At 41.2% G+C, this 13804-nt stretch overlaps 1 protein-coding gene across 1 annotated transcript in view; it reads left to right on the top strand.

The window, feature by feature from the left end:
- The window catches only part of LAMA5 (laminin subunit alpha 5), a 115327-nt gene that overhangs the window by 9154 nt on the left and 92369 nt on the right, over positions 1-13804 (top strand). The window contains exon 2 of the mRNA XM_031951721.1: positions 3138-3290. Within this exon, the coding sequence (XP_031807581.1) occupies positions 3138-3290 (153 nt within the window). The remainder of the gene's footprint in view (positions 1-3137; positions 3291-13804) is intronic.

Raw genomic sequence — 13804 nt, 5'->3', positions numbered from 1 at the left:
GTGATCTGATTCCCTGGTCTTACTCTCATAGTCCTAACTGGTAAACCAAGACTTTATCCTCCCTGGACTTCTGAGAATCGTTGCATGGTTGTCCCTTTTCAGGGAAGACTTGAGTGCTTGGGATTGTTGCCCTGAAAATGTGAAGGACAGATGATGTTTTTGCAGGAAATCTTTATATCTGGAGAGCCAGCTAGGCTTCTAGACTGTGAGGGCTAAGTTGTAGACCAATCACACATTGTCCTATTTTGTTCTTTCACATAAGAATCAGGGATTCTTAACCTATAATCTGCTTGGATAGGAAAAAAAAATTACATCTTTATTTTCACCATCTTCTAACTGAAATTTAGCATTTCTTTCAGTTATGAATGTAGGCAGAAAATCTGTTCTGAGAAGTCTATACACTTCACCAGAATGCCAAAGATGTCCATGATACAAGAAAGATGTAGAACTTCTGAGCCAATGAGAACTTCTGTCAGCCACTCAACAGTTATTAAATGCCTACTATGTGCCAAACTTTGTGCTAAATGCTAAGGATACATGGAAAGGCTGCAATGCTGTCTTTGTGCCTTCAAGGAGCTCTGAGCTCCCTGAAGGAAGAGCCATCTCTCTCTCTCTCTCTCTCTCTTTTTTTTTTTTTATAATAGCCTTTTATTTACAGGTTATATGTATGGGTAACTTTACAGCATTGACAATTGTCAAACCTCTTGTTCCAATTTTTCCCCTCCTCCCCACCCCCTCCCCCAGATGGCAGGATGACAGTAGATGTTAAATATATTAAAATATAAATTAGATACACAATAAGAAGAACCATCTCTTCAGTGAATCTTCATATCCTCATCTGTAAAATGATCCAGAACGACTCTAGGGGGAAGGCCTATCCTTGTTCCCCTACCAGTAAATCTGCACTTGTAACAAGGATTAAAAAAAAGTTCAGTAAAAGTAATCCACAAATGTAACAAGAACACTGTGATTTCTACCTCATCACCAAAAGATTGAGCTGATTTTTCTTATGTCTTCTACAAACTTGTTCATTACAATTATATCATGTTTCTAGAAGGACTTTTGGGGTCCTTTCCAGCACTTTCTTCCATTTCTGACAGCTTCATTATTTTTCTTTTGTTTTTCCTGTGTTTCTTTTCTTGGGGGCTGATCTTACAGTAGGTACTTAGTATGTATTACCCCAGTATGTTGATTAGCTCATAGCTGAAGTCCTCAGAGCTGCTTTTCTCCAACCTCTCAGACTGAGACCAGGCACTTGGTGGTCTCTCCAGCCCCCTACCCCTCTGCTTAGTGACTGGTATAGCATGGGACTCTGAATGCTTGATGTTCTCCCCTCCCTGGGCCCCATACATGTTGTAGATTTTTGCCAGATAAGGGGGAGATTATCAACCACAATCACAGTACAGCAGTGGCAAAGTACAGGGAAACCGAGACTTTCCTTTGGCCTCTTCCAAGAGGTTTTTTTGTTTGTTTGTTTGAGATTGTAACATCTTAATTCTTGTTTCTCTGGAAACCATAATCCTCACTCCCTTTGCTTTAGGAGAGAGCTTTATTGCTCCCGCAGCAAGGAAGTTTTAAAGGCTGATTGAAGATTAGGAACTTGATGGATATTAATACTAGTTTTATCCACCTTAGTAAACAGTATCTTCTCAGTACCCCCCCCCCCAATCCGGAACCATTTCCCTCTCTTTTAAGGAGTTACTGTTTTTGGGTTGTAAGGATTCAGGCTTAGTTTTCCATGCATAGAGGTGAAGGAAGTGAGGTAAAGACTCTGAGAAGGTAATTATTTGCCCATTTCCTGAGCATCAGCATTAACTACCACTGGAAAATGTCCAATGAATGTCCCATAAAACCTGCTTTGGAGTCTTGAGGTTCTCGACCCAGGGTCCCTGGCGTGGTGAGTGAAGCCAATCACTTGAAGGATAAGTTTTCATGAAGTGACTGTGCCTGCATTTTCGTTTCTGGCAAGAATTAATGATTGACTTTTGGTATCACCTGGCCAATGCATCTGAAACCGGACCAGAATTCTGGTCTTGTAGAAATCACAGAATGACAAAGCTAGAAGTGACCATCTAACCAAACCCTTTCATTTTACAGATGGGGAGAGAGAAGGAAATGATGTGCTCTGGGTAGCACTGGGAGACCACATAACTGAGAGGTCCAGATTCTGATCTCAGTGTCCTTTCCAAAAAACCATCCTGAGCCCCTTTATCTTTACACTTGTATTTATGCTGCTGAAGGTATTTTTTCCCTGCTGGCAGGGATGTTTACCAGCAGTAAAGTGGGTAGCCTTTGGGCTTTTTGTCCCTTGGACCATGAACCAAAAACATTTATGGGAAACTATTGTGATCAACATATTAAGTGAAAATTAACTCTAGGGAATTTATTTGGCATTGTGACAAATGTGCAGTCAGTCAACAAGTCCTAAATTCCCAAATTCCACGTGCCAGGTTTTGTGGTTAGCTATGTTATTTAGAAATTAAGAGAAAATGTCACAGTCCCAGCCCTCACTATGCCCAAATTCTAATTAGGGCTAGGATTTTCTTTATCTTTTTTTTTTTTTTTGGCTGTTGTTAAGGACCTGGTTAAACCTATAGACCCTGTGATAATTATAATAGTATTTATATCATTCTTTTAAAGATTATAAATTGGTGTGGGTGAATGTTGAAACTCTCTTTGCATGTATTTTAAAAATAAAAAGCAATTATTAAAAAAAAAAAGATTGCAACTTGCTGTGAATGTTATCTCAATTGACCTGTGAGGTTATTATCCCTATTTTATAATTGAGGACACTATTACTTTCAGAATTATGTTTTTAAATGCAGTTAACTTTTCTGTAAAATGGAAACCATAATACTTATTCTACTAACTCAAAATAGTGTTGTAAGACACAAGTTTTTGGTAAGCTTTAGAGCAAATCATTATCTTTATTGTCTATCTTGCTTACTTCACTGAGTTCCTGTAGGAAAGGTCAGTTCCTAAAGTAAGAATGCACACAGGGACCTGTTTTGGGTACTTGGAGAGCCATTCAGAACTTTTAGAGTAGGAAGGGTGTTTGATGGTGGGGGGACCTGAGTGCTGCTCAGCAATCAAATTCCCTTTTCTGGTTTCCCACTGACCCTTGTCTTCATCCCTAGGGCCAATACTGCGATATCTGCACATCAGCCAACATCAACAAGGCTCACCCTATCTCCAATGCAGTGGATGGAACAGAACGATGGTGGCAGAGCCCTCCACTCTCCCGGGGTTTGGAGTACAGTGAAGTCAATGTCACCCTCGACCTGGGCCAGGTAAGACCAAGGGCATCTCCTCTTCCTGGGGCCAGGGCTGATTGGCACAAAGCCACCTTCTTCCCCAACCTCCTCCCAAATTTCCCATAGCTTCCATGGGGTTTTGTCACTTGATTAAGGCTTTGCAGCCTGGGAGTTGTTTTTTCCTGCTTCTGTAGCAGGAATCTCTCCTCTTGCTCACATCTCCTTGTGTTGAGCATGGCTTGGGTCCCTGCTCAGCCTGCTGGTGGTGATCAGCAACTATGGCCAGCTGGGCTGGCTGGGGTGAAAAACTGCCCTGCCCCAGTAATCCCTTCTCTGGCATGGGAGGCCTGTCAGCAGGGCAGGTGCTAGCCTTCCCTCCTCCCCTCTCTGAGGTATGAAGGCAGCTGTCCTGAAGCTGTTGGGACTGAGTGGGGAGAGCTTGGCCGGAGCTTTGGGGACAGTGCTGCACGTCCCCCCACCACATGGGTGAAGGGGAGGGCAGCTGACTGGGAGAGGCCTTCACTAAATGAGGAGGACTTGGCTGAGGGCCCTGGGTACAGAATCTGCTGTCACCACCAAAGAAGGGCCCACCCTTTCACCTCCATCTGACCACTGGCCTTTCTCTTATCATGACTCTCATGGATTCTTCTGGCATAGACTTGGCCATGGGTTTTCTGGAAACTGGATGAGACCCCAGGGAAATGACCAGGGAAAGCAGATGGAATGCAGGAGTGGGCGATAGGGGAGGGGGGTCAGCCTGGGGCAATTGGCAAGACAGAGGCGGAAATTCCAGAGATACCTGTGTGTGAGGGAATCAGGTGAGCCCATTCTCTGAGTAGCTGGGGCACAGGCAGCAAACTTATCAAGGTCTCTGGGAGTCAAGTTCTTTCCTACAAATATGTCTGGGTTTCATTGTCTTGATTCTGTTTCTCTTGGCCTGTTGTTCTGGTAAAATTTAGAAGGATCACCTGGTAAATAACAGGGCTGCCCCAGATAGGAGATCCCCAATGGGCCATTGCCCATCTTGCTTTTAACATAGTGTAGGGAGGACTGTTTTCTGTCCAGTTTTTCCTGCACAGGCTGATTGATTGATCTTCCTAAAGTATTCTTCTGACTATGTCCTTCCTTTGCTCAAAAAATCTCTGAATGGCTCCCCATTGCTTACAAGATCAAGTCTGGACCTTCATCTTGACATTGAAGTATCTCCACAATCTGTACCACAGCATATGATTATTCTTTCTCCCATCAGATCGTCAGATCCCTAACTGCAGGACAAAACTGGCTAGCTGCTCAGTAGGCACTAACCTTTTGAGAGACAGCATGTTAGAATTAAAAGATTCCATCTGAAGGTAGTTGAGTCAGGAAGGATTGGGAATCAAAAAACAAAACAAAAGTTCTAGTCTTGTTTTGCCTTTCTTATTGTGTAATCTTGAGCAAGCCGTTCTTTCTTTGGGCTTTATGTTCTCTGGTTAAAAATTCTTTTATATGGGGAAAGAAAGACACATGGTTTTTACTTTGGGGCTTCCCTTTTCTCCTCTGTGAAATAAGGAGTCTGAATTAGATGACCTATAAGGCTCCTTTTTGTCCTGATGTGAATTGATCAATAGCAAGGAAATATACTTCCTTCTTCAAGTCTCCTTGCTTCATCCTGTCCATGCACTGTCCTGTCTGTTTCCTTTCACTAGTTATTCCCTCTACCCATGGGTATGTGTCCATTCATATTGAATGATTCATTTTTTCCTTATCCTGCCCTAGATTCTGCTCCTGGCCCAAATTGGTAAGAAAGGGAGAAAATAGTTTCAAGCCTTGACAAGAGAATTGGGATGGAAGGGAGGGTGGAGTGAGAGCTCGAGCTACTTTGTTTAGAAAAGGGTTGAGGAAAGAAAGGAGAGGAATGCAAACTTGGGAAAAAGAAGATCCATACTTGAGTAACAAGCAGTATATGTGTGTGTGTGTGTGTGTGTGTGTGTGTGTGTGTATGTGTGTGTATGTGTGTGTTGTGTATAAATCTGATGGGAGAAAGAATAATCATATGCTGTGGAGAGATGTGTAATCCTGATGTTTGAATCAAGGACTACGTTAGATTAAATGTCAAGGGCCTTTTGAGACCTTCTAATTCAATTATCATTTTCCAGTGTGGAAACTGAGGCACAATGTTTTAAGTGCGTCACACAAGCAGTAAGTAACAGAGTTGTCTTAGGGTTGTTGTGAGATTCAAATGATTATGTAAAGTGCTTTGCAGACCTGAAATCATATACAAATGATACATAAATGCTAACTTAATATAAATACCAATCAAATCAACGAGGATTTATTGGACCTAACTGTGTTCAAGGCACTGTACTTGGCTCTGGAGGCAAAAATTTAAAAAGGCAATTATTGCCCTTAAGAGAGATATAACCTGTAAAGAGAAAAATAAATATAAGGTCATTTTAGGAGGAAGTGACGCTGACATCCAAGGTGGGATCAGCAAAGACTTCCCTTAAGGAGATGTCTCCTTAGCTGAGCCTTGAAGGAAACTAGGAATTCTATGCATGCATCCGGAGGTGATTTGTATACCTGCATGTGTGTGCTAGGGATCTAGTATCTGGGTGACCACAGATCTGTAGTTCACATCTTGAAAGATTTCACTGAGAGGCAGAAAATAACAGGGACTGGTAGTGCTAGTCATACATGCTTGCTTGATAAGGGCCAGCCCTTGAGAGGAATCAGCGTTGAAAGAGATATTTATGCTTTCCTCTTTTTTCCTTATTGAACCCCACGTGTGAGTGTGGCACTAAATAATAAAGGGATCTTGTATCTCTTGTGGATCCTAGGCATTTCAATGCAAGCTCCAACTTTCAACAGGATTATTTGCTGGAATATATAGCATCCATCCATACTCCCTTGACTAGGGAGTTCTGGGCTCTATAGGGAACCTTGAGCGACTGGGAACATCCTAATTGCAAGATTAACATATTGATTGGGCAATGAAAATGTTTATCAAATTCTTACAATGTGTCATCCTTGTGTTGGACTGTGCTTTGGGGAATACAGGAGACATGGATTTCTTCCCTGAGAGAACTATAATAGGGAAATAAGTTTAAAACCCAGGGAGCTAAAAATGATATAGGTCAGAATAGAATGTGTGGAAGGCAGGTGCTGTAAGAAATCAGAGAGGGCTGAGTTTTGCGTTTGCAAGCTGGGTTAGGCAAAGGTTTGGCCTTGATGGTTGACAGCCAGAATCTGCTCTTGAATTGGTGAGGCTCAATCCCAGAGTCCTTGTGTGTACTTACCCAGATTTGCATACTGATATTGCTTGACAGCTTACTTTCCTCCAGATTTTGCCTAAGATCTGATATAATTTTTCTGTCTGAGCTAAAAATTTCTGTTGAACTTCTGGCTTTTGGGGGTATTCTGTTTTAATTTTTTTTTTTTTTTTTTTAAAGAATAGGCCCTTCTTTTTAGGGAGGAAAGGGTGGAAATCTCCATTTAGGAAAGTTTTATGGCTCTGTATAGTGTAGAATTTCACAGGCAGATTCTGTCCTAATAAAGTCATCAGATTCCCCTCTACTCTCACTCACAGTAGAAGCAGGTTTGTATAGACTTATGTGTTTTATGTGTTGAACCTCAAATGGATCTTTTATTCTTCATTGTTTAGAGGAAAGAGAGATTCTTGTCTGTCTGACAAGAGTTGGTAGGTGTTAGCCTACTGAGGGACAGATGGCTGGATGATATGACCTCTGAGGTTATTTTGATCAAGCATAGATCATTAGGTTTCAGAGATTTTTAATGATCTTGTTTCTCTAATGCTCAGACATAAATATAAATTATAGAAGAATTTTTTTATTGTTGGCTTTGGAAGTTGGGGGATTAGAGGAATATGGAGAAGCATTATGGTATGGAAGTCATAGGGACAAGTAGGTGACATAGTAGATGGAGTCCTATGCCTAAAGTCAGGAAAACCAGAGTTCAAATCCAGCTTCAGACACTTATTAGCTGTGACCCTGGACGTGTTCAACATTTAACTCAATCTCTTCAACTAAAATGAGGATAATAATTATTCTTACCTCAAAAAGCTGTTGTGAAGGTCAAATGAGATGATATTTGTAAATGACTTAGTAGGTATTTAATGTTTATTTTTTTCTTTTGTAGTAGAAAAAGCATTCAATTATAGGTGAATGTTGAAAACTATCTTTGCGAATATTTTGAAAAATAAAAAAACTATTATTTTTTTTTTAAAGAAAAGGCATTCAATTTAGAGCTCTGCTCCTATTATTATCTGTGTCAACTTGAAGAAATCACTTTGCATCTTGGATGCTTCCTCATTTTCTCTTATCTGTAAAATTATGTTGTTAGAGTATAAATGATCCCTAAGATCCTGTCTAGCTCTAAACCAGTGTAAAGAAATGAAGGTGGGCTTGTTTGGAAGACACAAACTGACCTCAGCACTGGGAGACTAAATATAATTCATCTATTCAAGAATCAAAACTATTAAGCATCTATTGTGGGGCCCTAAGCCATGTCAGGTGCTTTGGAAGACATAGAAGTTTATGTCACAGTCCCTGCTTTGCAGTATTCTTTTGAGGAAGACTTGTTTCTCCATTTAAAAGGAATTAAACATAATACAAGGCATTTTGTTCAGTGCCCAGAGTGGCTGAGAAAGCTTCCTGGAAGAGGTGGGAATTAGCTGAATAAGGAACTTTGGATGAAATTCGGCTAAAGGACAGAGTTAGATGCAGGAGGGGAGGTTCTCAGACTGGGGAACAATTTATCAAAGGTGTAGAAATATAAATGCAAATGCTGTATTTTGGGAAATAGGGAAGAAGCTGGTTTGGCTGGATTGTTGGCCATATGAAAAAGGAGACAGTATGAAGAGAAGGTTGGGCTTAGGTTGTAGGGGGCTTTAAATGCCAAACTGACAAGGCTATGGAGAGACTAACTTATAAGTATTTGGGAACCAATTGAGATTTTGGGGCTGGAAAGTGATTAGATTAATTTAGGCAATATTCTGTAGAATAGCTCAGAAAGGAATATTCTGAAGGTCAGGATATCAGTCTTAGAGGAAAGAGCCTTAGATTTGGAATTAGAAGGGCGGAGTTCAAATGTAGGCCCTTTTCCTCATCTTTAAAATGTGAATTTTAGGCTAGATGACCCGAAGGCCTTTCCAGCTCCCAGGCTGATTTTTTTCAGCTCTGTGGCCTAAGAGGTCATGAGCAGGAGCTGAATCTGGACAGTGGTCATGAATCAGGAATGAAGTGGAGGGAGTGTGAGAGAGACACGTGGGGGTAGCAGGAGTGGGTCTTGGTGACTGACTTAGATGTGCTGAAGATGTTTCTCAAAACCCTGGCTTGACAGCCCCTGTCCTGGGCTCAGTCAGAGGGAACTTTAGCTGAGCTGGTAGGTTATTGCTTCTCAATCGGGCAGGGTCGGGTTGGCTGGGAAGAGGAGGGAGGGAGGAAGCCTTGGCTGAATGCTTCACAATGGCCTGTCTCCATGGTGATCCCAGGGTGGCTAAAGCAGGTGGGCATGGAGCCACTGGAGTGGGGGAGGGGAGAAGGGAGAAGCTGGTAGGGCCAAACAAGGCCTGTCTCAGCCTTTCCTTTTGGAGCCCACCTTACTGATTAACAGTGTAGCCCCAAGCAAGTCTTCCTTTCTATCTTCCTTCTTTTCTCCCCCACAATAAAGACTGACAGGATATTGGGAACTGTTACTTGAGAGACTGGTGTGGTAGAAGTAAGATTCATGAAACTGAAAGAGTCCTGGCCTGGTGATAATAGATCAGGGATCTTGCCTTGACTCAGCGTCTAGTGTACTGTGGGACATTAGGCAAGTCCCTGAGCCTCCATCTTCCATTCAGTAAAAAGAAGGGCTTGGATTAGATCAGGAATTCATGGACCCCTAACAGTCTGGCGAAGCCCATGGATCTTTTTTTCAGAATAATATTTTAAATGCACAAAATATATTAGATAACTAAGGAAGCTAATTATATTGAAAGATGGTTATCAAAATATTTACAAACAAGTTTGAAGTCTCCAGGTTAACAAACAAACTTGGATTAAGTGATCTCTAAGGTGATTTGCAGTTCTTCCATTTTCGGATTAAATCCATGGTTAGATTTGAGAATTCAAAGGCTATTTTATACAGAATCTTTCAGAGAAGCTCTTTACCTCTGTTAATGGATGGAGCTGGCCCTGCTTTCTGACTTGAAACAAGAGGAACTTGCAGCCTCAGATGCTTGAATTTAGTTCAGAAAGTCTAAACTAATGCCTCTTGTGTCCCTGGTCCATGGTGAGAAGCAGGGACAGGGTAAATTAGAAAGAGACAGCTGTGTAATTAGAAGAACAATACAAAATAGGATATAATCCAGTGCCAGTGGTTATGGATAGCTAGTGCAGTGGGTGGTCAGGAAGCTGGGAGAAGTACTAGGGAACTGGGATGGACAGTGGGGAGGCTTTTTGGAAGAGGTGTAGGAAATGAACCCTGGCCTTTAAAGATTGAGATGGGTTAAAAAAGATAAAGATGGAGTAGTATTTGGGTAGCTCAATGCAGAAGGTGTTCCTGGTGGTGGTGGGATGGGGGCTATGGTTATAAAGGTAGATAGAGACAGGTATTGGCCAGGAACAATAAATAGCCATGGTGGGGGAAACAGAATCGGGGGAACATTAGGAAGTAAACTGAAGCAAGATTTTAGTGTCTTGAATTCCAAGCCTTGTGACTCTGAAAATTCTGACCTGGTTTTAGGGGCTTTGGAGAGGGCAGACCTGGGAGTTACGTGATTTGGATAAGGAAAAGTGAGGATGATAAAAGCTTAGGATGAAGGGATAAAGTGGTTAGAGAGAGAGGGGGGTCAAAAAAGCCAAGGACTTGGAGTTTTTCATGAGTTGAATGGGTGGAGACAAGGAGGCATGGGGGAGCTAGCAGCAGGTAAACAGGAGCCTTCCTAGAAGGGAAATGTCTCTGTATGTTCTGGAAAGCCAGCTGGAAGCCAGTTTGGCAAATTACTCATGCTAAGCAAGTTGTAACTAATTTTTACCTCCTTGGGTCACAGGATTTTTCACTCCTGGGGATGAAGTGGTTTCCTGAGATGGAGATTTCCAGAGGAAATTCTAACTTTGATCTCCTTTCTTTTTAGGAAAGGAAAACTCTTTCCCCCTTCCCCTTTCTTTCAAAATCAATTAAGTCTTTATCAGGTATTTTCTATACTAATCTAGGGCTAGGCTCTGGGGAAAGTGGGAGAAGAGCTAAAATTTGAGCTTTGTGATTTGCAAAGCACTTTACATATTCTGTCTCTTTTGACCTTACAAAAATCTTATGAAGTAGATGCTATCATTATTTCTTATTTTACAAATGAGAAACTAAGGCACAAAGAAATTAAATTATTTGCCCCCAGGGTCACACAGGTAAAAATGTCCGAGAGAGGATTCGAATTCAGATCTACTGATTTTAAATCTGTTATTATGCATTGTGCCACCTAAGTGCCTCTTGTCCTTGGAGAGCTTAAATACAAGTTGGGAAAATGGGGCTCCCACATACAATAGTTAATAGAGAGTCATGGAAAGAGCTAACTGTATGGCAGTGAATATTAATGCTATGGATATTTGAAACAGGGAAAAATCTAAGTGGGCTGGGCTAAAGCGGGAAGACTTCATAGAATGGGTTTTTCGAACAGTCTTTTTCAAGGGTGAGGAGGGTTCTAACCTCTAGTTTTTCATTATCTCGAGCTATAAATTATGCCTGTTCTCCTAGGCTCTTCCTTCCTTCCTCCCCTTACCTCCCACTTCCTAGAGATGCTTGGGAACTGAATTTTCTCCCTGACTCATCTAAGACCACCTTCTTTCCCCACCTTGCCCACCCCCATTGAACCAACTTATTGGTTTCCCTAGAAGGCAATCTGGCAGGCAGCTAGATATCTGGGTGGTGCCCTTGAGACTTCTTTAGGGTAAAAGAGAGGCAGAGTTCCTAGCATTCTGATGGTTCCTGAGCACAGCCTTCATTGTCCTTCCTTCCTCACTTGGAGTATGAGGGAGGGAGAGGCAATGGGGGATGGGAGATTCCTACAGGATGTTGAAGCCCTCAGGCTGGGGAGGGGGAAAGGGAAGGAGTGCCCACCTCAAGTGGCTTGCTGCCAAAGCTCTTTGTTCTGTAAGCCTGAGAAGCGGATACCTGTAAAGAAATGGGTACTGGGAGCCAGGAGTACTTCCTGCAGTGATTGAGTGGTGGATGTGAGGAATGAGCTGGTGGGGGTTGGGACAGGCAGCAGGTTCAGTCCTCCTCTCAAAGAGATTTCACCCCCACACTTTGAAGAAGGGTAAGATAGAATATACCCTTAGAAAATGGGCACAGAAGGAAACAGCTGCCAAGAAACTGCCTGATGAATCAATATACAAACTGTAGCCAAGGAAATATGAATAAATAGGCCTAATTATCATGGAAGACTTCCTGCGAGAGGCAGAGACTGGGAGATGATAAGAATACATCACATTTTTATAGCTTTACTCAGCACTTCGAAGTATTTTCCCATTCAACAGGTCAGGAAGGTTGAGTTTTAGTGACTAAGTGACTTGTCCATAGTTGATAGGTGTCAGAACCAGGATATACACATAATTTAGCTTTCACTCTGCAATTCTGTGTTTGATGTTGTATGCTGAGTCTAGGACAGCATGTCTGGGGAGGCTTTATCATCAGATAAAAACAGCTCCCAGGATCCATGAATTTGAGTCTTGATTCATGTAACTGGCATGTTTGTGAACTTGAGCCTGTTATCTCTTCTGCAAACACTGGACCAGTATTGTCAAAGCCATCTCTCCCTCCTAGGCAGGACTTAACTTTTGTGCCTTTGCAAAGTACTTTACATATTCCATCTCATTTGATCCTCACAAAACATCTTATGAAGTAGGTGCTGTTTTTATCTCTTATTTTACAAATGAAGAAACTAAGGCACAAAGAAGTTAAATGATTTGCCCCCATGATCACACAGGAAAAAGTGTATGATATAGGATTCAAACTCAGATCCTATTGATTCTAAATCTGTCACTATCCATTTTGCCACGTAACTCCCTTGGTTGGACTGCAAACTTTGCTAGGCTATAGAAATTAGTAGCATTCAAGACTAGAAAGGTCCTTAGGGATGATCTATAACTGTGATATCAAACTCAAATAGAAATGGAAGCCACTAATATGTACATAAGGATCACTATGGGCCATGTAATGACCATTTTAAAATGTAGTTTTATCTATTTCATTATATTTTAAATTTATTTTGTTAGATACTTTGCAATACATTTTTCTCTTGGTTTGCCCATGCTGGGGAGTGTGGTGGGCCCTGTGTTTGACATCTCTGATCTAGTTCAACTAATTATTTTACAAATAAGAAAAATAAATGACTGACCCAAAGTAATAAAAGGCAGAATCAGGATTTGAATTTGGCTCAGGTTAATCCAGTGTTCTTTGTACTATATTACTCTGTCACTCTTCAGAGGAAACTGTAATAAAGAATTACTTCTATGTAGCATTTTAAAACTTTGAAAGTATTTTTTCCTGTCATCTTAATAGTTCCAGAAGGGTGAGGAAGGAAAAAAAAATCCCCATTTTGCATATGAGGAAATAGAGTCTCAAAGCAACAAAGTATATTTCTCAAAATTTTAGACAAGTTTAGGACCTCTTATTGATGGTCAAAGGTTGGAAGTGGAGGGAGGTATATGTACTTCATGCTTCCTCTGGCTTTCTTTTGGTGGTACATTGATTGGGTTGGGGAGGCAGACCACAGGGGAAGGAGACTTTACTGATGATTCAGTGGGTGGTGTTTCCTGAGTCCCAGCATCCATTATCCTAGAGTTTCTTTCCCATGGACAAAGGCTTACTTTTACCTCATTTTAACTTTCCTTCTTTAGAGGTTTGAAGGAAAGGAAGATCTGCAAAATAGTAGATGTAAAAGAGCACTTCTTGTGATTGGATTTGCAAGTTTTGAACACAGAATTAAGGGGTACTATACCTCCAAAGAAGCTCCCCCTATAACACTCAACTCCATCCTTCTTCCACTTGAAGACCTTCTCCTGCATTCTCAGCCCATCCTGCTTTTGGACAGCTTTATTATCTCACATAGTACTTCATATAGAGTGGATACTTCAGAAATTGAGAACATTTTCTCTTCCTTATAGCTGAAATCTTCCTCTCCACCTTCTTTTTAAGTGGTGTGGCTGGTTCTGTTGTTTGAGTCTAAGCAGAATAAATACAATAATGCTTCCACAGGAGAGCACTTAAAATACTTGAAAACCATCATCATGTCTCTTCATAATACATAGTTGTTTAAAAAAAAAAACCCTACATGACTTCATATACTCATAAATAAGATTTTTATCATTTCCATTTTATTCATCCTGGTCTCCTCCAGGATGTGCTCCCAACTTGTCCAGCTTCTTAAATTGCAGTATCTAGAGTTGAACATCATATACTGCTGATGTCCTCCAAACATGGACAGAATGTATTTGCACTCTTACATCTTTCATTGTGGCATTGTGGCTATTTTTCTGTTAATGTGGCTAAAAATTATATATTGGGTGGGGGTACCT

Source organism: Sarcophilus harrisii, chromosome 2 (genome assembly GCF_902635505.1).
Source record: "Sarcophilus harrisii chromosome 2, mSarHar1.11, whole genome shotgun sequence".
In the NCBI taxonomy this organism is placed as follows: Eukaryota; Metazoa; Chordata; class Mammalia; order Dasyuromorphia; family Dasyuridae; genus Sarcophilus; species Sarcophilus harrisii.
Note: the sequence above shows the minus strand (reverse complement) of the source record. Positions and strands in the feature narration are given on the sequence as shown.